Raw genomic sequence first — 11935 nt, 5'->3', positions numbered from 1 at the left:
TTATTATTATTATTATTATTATTATTATTATTATTATTATTATTATTATTATTATCAATCTAATTTCTTTTTCTCAATTATTCGACTAACAACTCCTTTAACATTCACCAAATTTCGGATGTCTATCTTTACCAAGTTCAATCGGCACTCGGTACAACTATCTTGGGTTGAATTTCAAAGAACCATGTTTCTAAAATATCCCAACAAAACTGTTGTCGTACTATTTCTAGCTAGTCTTAATAACTTGAGTTATTGATTCTCTTTTATAAAGAACTACATCCAAGGAATATAAAAAGATAAAAAAATTCGTACGACACAAAATTAATAATCAACAAACGTAATCATATTAAAGCAAGAAAACATTTTTACATAACATGTCATAATTAAATTGGTATTTCACGCTGCATCCAATTAAATAGACAAAATCACAGTGAATATTGAAATAAGAGAAATAAGCATGCCAATACTAATCAGTTGTATAATAATATATTATATTCAAAACACAATCACATAAATATTGAGATTGATATGGTTTTTGTTCTTGATGTCGTTTTACTTCTTTGTCCCTTTAGCTAGACTTTCGAGCTTGATATTCATTTATCTTATGTTTTGGTTTTTGGGAAATGATTCATTTTACTCTTGTCCATAGAACGAATCATTTAGAATGATCTTAATTTGTCCAGGTTGATATTCTTATAAACTAGAATGATACTATTATAAACTAGAATTATCTTGATTTATCCAGACTGATATTCTTATAAACCAAAATGATAATGTTATAAATCATGATGATGTTGGTATTGACTTCCAGTTCATTTAAGACATGATTTACTTTGATTTATATCATAGTGTAATCATTGATTGTTGTATGAGTATACTTGATCACATATCTTGAATAATTCACTCAAGAACACAAGTTAAATAGCAACACAACCAAAATCAAGATTAGAGATTAATTAATTTTTTTGTTTATCTTCAAAATACTTGATTTGGGATTTTGTCTCAATAATAATTAGTTTATTTAATTAAGATTTAACTATTGAATAGTGACAATTAAAATTTCTAAGTCATAGTCAATTTAATTAGTTAAGATTGAATAGTTTAATAATCTAAGTTAGAATTTCTAAGTGATTTTTATTGTAATTAGGTTAGATCTAAATGTTGGATAATTAAAATGATAATTTCCAAGTCAAAATTAGTTTAATTAATTAACATTAAACCGTCATATTGTGAAAATTAGAATTTCTATGTTATTGTTTGTTGAATTAGGTTAGGTTTTAATTTCAATGATCTAACGGTTCAATATAAACTAATTGAATAAATTAGGACTTAAAAATTTGAATTTTGATGATCCATTAATTCAATATTTATAGTATACTTTCAAAAAAAAAAAAAATCAATTAATAGATTATATCTATTAAATTTGCAAACAACATATAGAAATAAACAACTTAGTTTTGTTACCTAACTTAGTTATAATGTGGGTACCTTAATTAGTTACAATGTGGGTAACTATTATTCCTTAATTGTTTTTCGTTTTTTTACGAAAAAATTTAAGGGGATTAGTTCTTAATTGTTGGTTAGAAATAAAACAAACGATAGAGATGAATGCCTTTGTTTCTCGTTCAATTCAACTAACCTCATATAGAAAAATGAGCTTTTTTAAAGCTCTCTAATAAAGTATAGCATTAATTGGGTAAGTAACTAGCATAGCAAAAAAATCTCTTTTTATTTGGCAACTACAACTAGCTAGGCAAATATATTCAGAAAAAAAAAAATAGTTTAGCAAACAAAATCCATATGGGAAATACAATACTAAAAACAATTTAACAATTTAGTGAATTTGAATTTTTATGGAGTAAAAAATATTACTTAAAATTCACGCATTTTAACAATTTGAATTTAGTGACAAATTATAACTAATTTTCCATCAGAAAGAAATTTATAATCTTATTTGTAATTAAAATGCAGTACTCTCTTGTAAGTAAGGTTTAATTGGTAATTTCAAATAAATAATACATCATTAAGGAGTCTAAGTCTAATTATCACTAAATTTTTATACTAAAAAGTAAAAATAAAATGCGGTACTAAATTCAAAATATCATCACCGAAATCATAATGCAAGAAGAAAGACAAGAAACAATTTGCAATTTAGCAAACTATTTTTTTAGTAAAATTTTTAAAATAATTATTCTATATTAACAATAATATAAAAAATATTGAAAAAATGAATTACAATACTGATCAATTCTTACGATATCTAAGTTTCTACATTTTTATATTGCAACTATAATTTACATATTTAGTTATGACAGTTTCTCTGTACACAATCTTATTGGACAGGGAAAAATGTACCTTAAAATTTCGCTATTTAAGATAACAAATTTTACATGAATATATTTAACAAATCCGTTTTATATATCACATGCTAAAAAATTATATATATATATATATATATATATTTTTTTTTTCAAAATGCAAAAGTTATATTTTTTTTGCGTGTCACAATATTTATTATTAAAAAAAAATTATTTATTTGTTATTATCACTAATTGATATATTGCCATTATAATAAATATTGAGTTAAATAAGTTTAGATTTATATATATTCTATTAGTTAAAAAATATAATTGAAGAAAAATGTTATATTCAAAATTATAAGTGACAATCTTTTTAAAACAAATAATTTTAAAAATGCGACAATTATTTTTCAACTGAGAAAATATCATATTATATCTTAAAAAAAACAGAATATTACTAAAAGGAGAACATATGGACTTGATAGTAATGCAAATATTACTTCCATTTTTGAATATAAACATTTCTTAATAAATTTTTGTTGTTGATATAGTTATGTTTAATATCACGTTTCAAGTTTGAATTTGAGACATTCGTACCTGGTTACTTTCGGGGCCGACCCAACTCAACCCGTTGAAACCTGTTTATATTTGGTTTGAGTAATGGGTTTAACAATTTGAACACGTCGATCCGATCCAGTAACTAGCTATATATATTCTTTTTTTTTTTTAATTTTATTTCTCAGCAGTCCAATAGGGTTTCATTACTTTTCTTTTTTCAGGTGCTCACAACGGTTATGATTTTTATACAAATTAGTTATAATAAAATATTATAAATAATTGATTTTTATATGAATAATGATTGAAGGTGTTCATGCGTCTAGTTTAAATACTAATTTTTCGCGCAGTTTAGCATTTAATTTATTTTGGCCTTATAATCTTGTATATCCTTATTCATAAAATTCGTATCTAATTTTTGAATTGTCTCTTTCAAAAGAGCAATTTAATATTTGAGTTAAATAATATTTATTTAAATGTTATATTTTGTTATAGTTTTACATAATAAAAGTATGAACGAAAAGCTTATAGTTATGTTTATAATAAATTTAGTTTAAATTTTTTCCATTTGTTAAATACAAATTTTTTTAGTTAAATACTATTCATTTGAGTTAAATACTATTTATGAGCAAAAATGATGCTTATGCAAAAGCTTATGATGAATTTAGTTTAAATTTTTTACATTTAAATCTATAAAACACTTTTTTTTAGTATTTTATTTAAAAATAGTAAGTATGCTAACTATAAACAAATGAAATACTACTATTAAAAAATTATGGTAGCTTAGTAAATTAAAATGGTTGATGGGTTATGTGTAATGACAAAAGTAATGTGGTGGAACAAGTAGCAATTCTAACTGTTTTCTCTTACTTTTCTTTTTACCTTTGAATTTTTCTAACTATATTATTGCATAGATTTGAGATAAATGGAACGAGTACAAGAAGCTTCTAATCAATTTGCTCCACAACCACAACAAGATTCATCACCTTTTTGAAATTTTATAAAGCAATGGTAACACTTGATGTACAAACTAGGTGGAACTTCACCTTTTTGATGTTGGATATTGCGGAACAATATGAGTATGCATTTTATCGTTTAGAACATGTTGATGTGACATGTGCCTAATGAAACTCGTTGAGAACCTTCCCTAGGATGTCATATATATTCCTATTAACTAGCCAGATCCTTTTAATTCTTGAGTTCCCTAGGACTGTCCATAATTCAATTAAATTACATATTCGACTCCTCGTAAATTATTGGTAATATTACGGTGTAGAAACGATTCTCAACGTTTTTACAAATAGAATTAAAATTTGAATCATCCTAACTCGACTCCTGGATCTGCTACTGCGTTAAGTACAGATTGTAAAGTAAATAAACCATAATCACATATAAGAGAATCTATACTTGAGATCATAACACATAAGCGCACAAATTCCTTTTTCACTAAACACAATATACAAATTAATCTTAAAACACCGTTAAAACATAAAATAAAAAAAATATAGTTAATTTAATTGGTTAATATTGAATCGTTGGATTATCGAAATTAAAATTTCTAATTCATAATTAGTATAATTAGTTTATTTTGAACTATTTGGAATATTAAAATTAGAATATATAAATCATTATTACTCTAATTTGATAAAATTGAACTATTGAATCGTCAAAATTAGAATATTTAAGTTGTTGTTAGCCTAATTAGTTAAAATTGAACTATTGGATCGTTGAAATTACAATTTCTAGATCATAATGAATCTAAATAATTAAGATTTAATTGTTGGATCATTGAAATAATAATTTCTAAGTAATAGATAGTCTAATTAGGTTAGATTAAATTGTTTGAACATCAAAATTAGAATTTCTAAGGCATAGCTAGTATATATAGGTTTGATTGAACTGCTTGATCATCAAAATTAGAATTTATAAGTCATTGTTAGTCTAAATAAATTATATTAAATTGTTGGATCATCAAAATTAGAATTTCCAAGTCATTGTTAGTGTAATAAGGTTAAATTTAAATCGTTAGATCATCAGAATTTCAATTTATAAGTTATTGGTAGTTTATTTAGTTATGATTGAACCATTAAATTATCGAAATTATAATTTTAAAGTAATTGCAAGTGTAATTAGGATAGATTGAATCGTTGGATCAAAAGAAATTGAATGTTTTATGTTTGATGCTCATCAGTTAAATCTTAACTAATTAGACTAAGTAAGATCTAAAAATTTTAATTTTCAAAAACTAACGGTTCAATCTAACATAATTACACAAACAATGATTTATAAATTCTAATTTTGACGATCCAACGACTTAATCTAACCTAATTACACAAATTGAGTTATAAATTTTGATTTCGATAATTCTACGGTTCTATCTTTACTAATTAGACTGATTATGATTATGAAATCTTAATTTCGATAATCCAATAGTTCAATCTATCCAAATTACACAAACAAGTATTTAGAAATTCTAATTTTGATGGTCAAGTAATTCAATCTAACCTAATTAGACTGAATAGTTGGATTATTTAAATTATAATTTCTAAGTCTCAATCAGTTTAAGTAGTTAAGATTGAACTTTTAGATCATAGACATTAGAATTTGTAAGTTGTTTAGTTTATTTAATTAAGATTCAACGGCTGGATCATATCAATTAAAATTTCTAAGTTATAGTCAATATAATTAGTTAAGATTGAAACTTCTAAGTAATTTTTATTATAATTAGGTTAGATCTATGTATTGGACAATCAAAATTATAGTTTTTAAGTCATAATTAGTTTAATTGTTTAAGATTAAATCATCGAATTATGAAAATTGAAATTTCTAAGTTATTGTTTGTTTATTTATGTTACATTCTTATTTGGATGTTATAACTATTCAATAAAAATTAATTGGACTAAATGTGACTTAGAAATTTGAATTTCGATGATTTATTAATTTAATATTTATAGTTGATTTTCAAAAAACAAATCAATTAATATAATATATCTATTAAATTTGCAAACAACATATATAAATAAATAAATAAATTAGTTTGGTAGCTTAATTAGTTACAATTTGGGTACCTTAATTAGTTACAATGTGAGTAACTATTATTCCTTCTTTATTTTATGAAAAAATTTAAGGTGATTAGTTCTTAATTGTTGGTTAAAAATAAAACAAACGATGAAGATGAATTCCTTTGTTTCTCGTTCAATTCAACTAACCTAATATATATAGAAAAATGGGCTATTTTAAAGCTTTTTAATAAAGTATAGCATTAATTGGGTTACTAACTAGCATATCAACTGCATTTTTTTTACGTCTCTTTTTCTTTGTCAACTAAAATTAGCTAGCCAAATGTATTCAGGAAAAAAAATAAACTAGCTTAGCAAAAAAAAAAAAACCATATAGGAAATACAATACTAGCAACAATTTAGCAATTTAGTGAATTTATTTTGTCATGTAGTGGAAAATATCACTTAAAATTCACACATATACATTTATAAAATTTTGAGTTTGAATTTATAGAAGATTTGAAATATATTAATTTACAAATATTAACATTTCACTTTCACAAAAAATTAACATTTAATTTTTTTTGACATAAAAATTAACATATAATAGTTGTGCCAAATTTTACAAAAAATTAATTAATGAAAATTCTGTTCCAGACATTTGTACATCGAAAAATTAAACACATTGATGACACAAATATTATTAATTGGAAAATATTAATTTTGTGAGGGATATTTTTTTTTAAATAGGTCATTTATTGTTGAAAGAAAAAATGAATAACTAAAAATATTTATACGTATAATTCTTTTAAATCTTTAATTTTATTCCTATATCTAAATATAATTCATATAAAATATATTAATGCATAATTATTTTTATAATTAACTTGATAAGGTCTAATTCAATTGACAAATACTAATATTGTTAGATTAAATATTATATACTAATATCCATATGACATTCAGCCCTAAATACTAAAAGAAACTACTAATATGGATGCCAATATCTATACGGAAAAAAAACTCTTATGACTAAATTTTAGGTTTTTAAGATTAAGCTACTATTACATTTGAGTCAAGAAACAAACTACTAACTCGAACTATGTGAAAAATTGTAACTACTAACCGAAATCATAATTTAAGAAGAAAGACAATTAGCAATTAGCATAATTGTAACTACTCGAATTATATCATTTTTGGCGTAGTGAGAAAACAATTAGATATTTAGTAAACTATTTTCTTAGTAAAATTTTTAAAATAATTATTTTGTATTAACAATAATATAAAAAATATTAAAAAAATTAATTACATATTTCATTGTGACAGTTTCACTTAATATGTCTATCAATACTGTTTGATTCTTACGATATCTAAGTTTCTACGGCAACTATAATTTACATATAGTTATAAATCAAAATGACCTTGATTTGCCCATACTGATATTTTTAAAATTAGTAAAAATGATATTTTTATAAACGATTAATTTGCCTTTACTGATATTTTTATAAACCAAAAATGATATTGTTATAAATCAAAATGACCTTGATTTGCCCATAATGATTTTGTAATCAATTTTCAGTTTATTGTTATAAATCAAAATGCTCTTGATTTGCCCATAATGATTTTGTAACCAATTTTTAGTTTAGTTAAGGCATGATTTACTTTGATTTAAATCATGCCTTAACTAATTCTTATAATCAATGATGTGATCATTGATTGATGTATGAGTGTACTTGATCAAAAACAAAAGTTAAATAACAACACAATCAGAATCATGATTAGAGATTTCGTTTGTTTATCTTCAAAACACTTGATTTGAGATTTTTTCTCAATAATATTTAGTTTATTTATTTAAGATTTAACAGTTGGATCTTAGCAATTAAAATTTCTAAGTCATAGTCTATCTAATTAGTTAAGATTGAACAATTGAATAATCTAAGTTAAAATTTTTAAATAGTTTTTATTGTAATTAGGTTAGATCTAAATGTTGGATAGTTCAAATGATAATTTCTAATTAGTTAAGATTAAATTATCGTAATAAGAAAATTGGAATTTCTAAGTTATTGTTTGTTTAATTAGGATAGATTCTAATTTTAATGATCCAACAGTCCAATATAAACTAATTAAATTAACTAACTATGACTTAAAATTTGGAATTTCGATGATCCATGAATTCAATATTCATAGTTGATTTTCAACAAAGAAATTCAATTAATATAATACATCTAATAAATTTGCAAACAACTTAGTTTGGTGGTAAAGTAATTGAAATTAAATTCAAGTCCTTAGTTTCAAACCTTGTAAGCTCCAGATTTAAATTTAAAAATTTACAAAATAAAAAGTAGAAAAATTCTAAAAAGATAAAATTAAGAATGTATGAAAGAATTTATTTCCCCTTGACATATTATACATATGCTTAAATTAGGGAGCATCAGGCATGCTTAAGGTGCACCACCTACAATGTGGGTACCTTAATTAGTTACAATGTGAGTAACTATTAATCCTTAAATGTTTTTCTATCCTTTTATGGAAAAATGTAAGGTGATTTAAAGCTCTCTAATAAAGTATAGCATTAATTGGGTTACTAACTAGCATAGCAACTGCATTTTTTTTACGTCTCTTTTTCTTTGTCAACTAAAAATTAGCTAGCCAAATGCAAATGTACTTGGAGAGAAAAAAAAAAAAATACTCTCTCCGCTACAATAAGCAATAAATACTCTCTCCGTCCTACAATAAAATAACTGTATGTAGAAATAAATTCTTTTAAAATTATACCTTTTAATTTATATTACTTATAACAAAGATAATTTAACAAAAAATTATACTTTTTTTCTTTCATTAATAAATTTTTTTAATATGAATGAATTGATGATTAAATAAGTAATTCTGAGGGAGTAGTTAATAGATTCATAGTTAACTACCACTTCTTCTAGAAAGAAATATCCTTCTATTTATAAATGAGAATCAGAATAGATCTATTCTGATTGTCATCTATAAATAGAAGGGTATTTCTTTCTCTAACAGTTGCATTTTCATTATCATTATTATAAGTTATTGTAAAGTAATTAACACACATACACAAGAAAGAAAAATGTCAAAATCCATTGATCTTCCAGATTGTTACAATTATAAGCCACCAGTTACAATCACCCCATGTGCACCAACACCAAATCACTCCCTCTATCTCTCTAATCTTGATGACCTAATGTACGTCAGGCTTTACATGCATTATGTTTATATCTTCAAGAAATCTGTAGAGGTAGATACTTTAAAATCTTCTCTATCAAGAGTTTTGGTGGATTACTACCCTGTAGCTGGGAGGTTGAGGACAAGCAGTGAGGATGAGAACAAGTTGGTGGTGGATTGCAATGGAGAAGGTGTTTTGTTTGCTGAGGCTTCCATGGATATCACTGCTGAAGAATTACTCCTTCCTTGCATGACACAACATAAGTCATTTAAGAAACTTAAGTGCAAGGGGAATACTAAATTTTTTTTAGATACTCCTCTTCTTCTAATTCAGGTTAGAGCATGTGAATCCCCTAACACATAGTCATTTGATTTTATGACTTTGATTATTGATATATCATATGTATGTTAATTAACGTATTGAAGAATCAACTATAAAAACATAATATATACACTAGAACCATCAAATAGTATTACTTTTTAAAATATATAATCAAGTGTTGATAAAATGAGATATAATTGAATGTATGTATAACTTATTTTGGTTTATTATGTTTTTGATTCCGGTAATGTAACTGAGGAAATTTGGTTTTGGTAAAATTATTATATGTTATTCTATTTTTATTATTTAAATGTTTTTTACTTTTAGTCATTTCATAAATTTGCTCAAATCCGCTCCAAATAAGATAAATAGCAGTTTTGAAACATGGGATGCATATTACATGCGTTGGGGTGGTGGTTTTAGATGTTTATGTTCATGCATATGATGTGTTTTATTAGTGAAAATCGTATTCTGACTAATTTTGTTTATGAGCATTATAATTTAGTTCATATGTTCGTGTAGAAAATATTGAAAAATCACAGTACAGTATTAATAAAACACATCATTTATCTAATTGATGAGTGATAGTTAATTAATCAATAATAAATATTTATCTTATATACAATTTATATAAGTGTATTATAATTTTTTCTCTTAAATTTTTACAAAAGTAGATTATTAAAATGTGCGGTATTAATAAAATATATATTCTTCTTTAACTAGTTTATTATTGAAAGATATTTTTTTAACTACTTAGACCGCTCTTAATAAAAAAGTAGAGCAGTTTTTTCAACTAGATCATTTAAAAACACAAATTTTTTTTAATTTATTTCTTCAAAGCAACTTTGTTTAATATTATATTAAAAACTATTTTTCAAACATCAAAAGATAAAAGCAAGTTTTTTATAAAGACATGAGTAGTTTGACTTTGTGTGTATGTTATTTAAGCATTTTTAATAATTTAATTTTTCTCAGGTAACAAAGCTTAGTTGCGGAGGAATGATCTTGTACATATCGTTAAATCATGTTTTGTGGGATGGCACTGGTAAATCACAATTTTTAAATGATTGGGCCTATCTTACCAAAAATTCCAATAGTAATTTGACAATTAAACCTTATCATAATCGAGAAATATTGAAAACTCGAGAACCTCCACAAATAAAATTCCCTCACCCAGTATACATCAAAGAACCGGAAGACACTAATCCTGAACGAAACTTTCTCATGTGGTTGCTAACTCAGACAAATGTCCATACATCAATCACCTTTGGAGCCAACGAGATACTTCGCTTAAGGAAACAATGTACAACGTCATTGTTCAAGTACGTCACAGACTTTGAAGTGATAGTAGCACACACATGGCGCTCGATTACAAAATCTTTGAACATGTCTCCTACACATATTGTGAATATTTGTTTCACTGCAAATATTAGAAAGAAATTGAAACTTCCAAAAGGATTTTATGGGAATGCGTTTGTTCTCGTTTCCGCTGAAAGCACAGTGAAGGATTTGGTGAGTTTTAATAATCTAGATTACTGTATAAAGTGTGTACAACAAGCCAAGAGTTATGTGGATGATGAAGAGTATATTATGTCAACGATTGATTTGTTGAAGGAAAAAAGCTTAATTGTCAATGAATCCACTAACCTTTTTGTATCACAATTAAATAAATTAGGGATTCAAGATCTGGATTTTGGAGAAGGGAAGCCTTTTCATGTGGACATTTTTGATGTGACATATGGTCTCTTAATTTTTCCTGTAATTGGAGATCCTAATGCAGTTAGAGTTACTATTCAACATCCCAAGAATTCGGTGGACAAATATCATCACTATATGACGGAGATAGAGAGTTGGGAACAAGATGAATAAGATTATGGTGTGGTTAATAAACGTTAATAATTTAGTATCTCAAAAATAAAATCATAATTATAATTTCTTTGTATTTTTATGAAAATTGAAAACTCTTAAGAAAAATAATTTTAAGGACGAACATGTGAATTAATTTTATAATATATGTAATCAAATGTTTACATTTTAGTGCATTACACCATTGAATAATGCAATTCTGAATGTGGATTAACATATTTGAACTCCTTTTCCAAAAAAAAAAAAATATTTATCTATTGAATGTTTTATTTTAAATTAAATTATAATTAATATTTAGTGAAATATATGTCGTCTCTGTGCTATATTCATTCTTTTAATACTCTAATTTGTTTTATAAAAAGGAAAGGAAAGAAAATGATAAAAAGAGTACTAAAACTTTTCCATAGTGGAACACCTTTATTTGATGGGAGGAAAAACAATTTCAAATTGGTCAACATGAAAATTGGTTTTGGGCTCACTCAAGCATAAAGAAGAGTCTTATTTTTTTGATAAATGGACAAAAGTATTTTAATTCAAAAACTCAATTTAAAGTCAATTTTAGGTAATGGGGCTGAGTGGATACGATTTTAAACATTACCAATCTCGCACCCGCAATTCAAATACCACCCTTGTCCCCGTCCCTGCACTTAGAGGATTACTTTTTAGCATCCTCATCCAACAAGGACGGAGTTCCCTGTCCCATCCAA

The 11935-nt window shown here is 24.9% G+C and overlaps 1 protein-coding gene across 2 annotated transcripts; it reads left to right on the top strand.

The window, feature by feature from the left end:
- Nucleotides 1-8850: 8850 nt before the first annotated feature.
- Nucleotides 8851-11407, top strand: LOC101512283 (alcohol acyl transferase 1 allele RGb-like). 2 transcript variants are annotated; one of them, XM_012719653.3, is made up of 3 exons: nucleotides 8851-9374; nucleotides 10338-10874; nucleotides 11038-11407. In XM_012719653.3, the coding sequence occupies exons 1-3, from the start codon at nucleotides 8946-8948 to the stop codon at nucleotides 11095-11097; spliced, it is 1026 nt and encodes a 341-aa protein (XP_012575107.1). In that variant the 5' UTR covers nucleotides 8851-8945; the 3' UTR covers nucleotides 11098-11407. The 2 variants fall into 2 exon arrangements, with proteins under 2 accessions (XP_012575107.1, XP_004513916.1); XM_004513859.4 differs by having other exon boundaries at nucleotides 10338-11407.
- Nucleotides 11408-11935: the final 528 nt, after the last annotated feature.

Source organism: Cicer arietinum, chromosome 4, assembly GCF_000331145.2.
Source record: "Cicer arietinum cultivar CDC Frontier isolate Library 1 chromosome 4, Cicar.CDCFrontier_v2.0, whole genome shotgun sequence".
NCBI lineage: Eukaryota > Viridiplantae > Streptophyta > Magnoliopsida > Fabales > Fabaceae > Cicer > Cicer arietinum.
The sequence above is the reverse complement of the archived record's forward strand: the minus strand, read 5'-3'. Positions and strand labels throughout refer to the sequence as shown.

Bases quoted from the DNA above. Each gene is read 5' to 3' on its own strand.
- LOC101512283 (XM_004513859.4), top strand. From the start codon at position 8,946: ATGTCAAAATCCATTGATCTTCCAGATTGTTACAATTATAAGCCACCA. The intron at 9,375-10,337 runs GTTAGAGCATGT...AATTTTTCTCAG, and splicing joins CTCCTCTTCTTCTAATTCAG to GTAACAAAGCTTAGTTGCGG.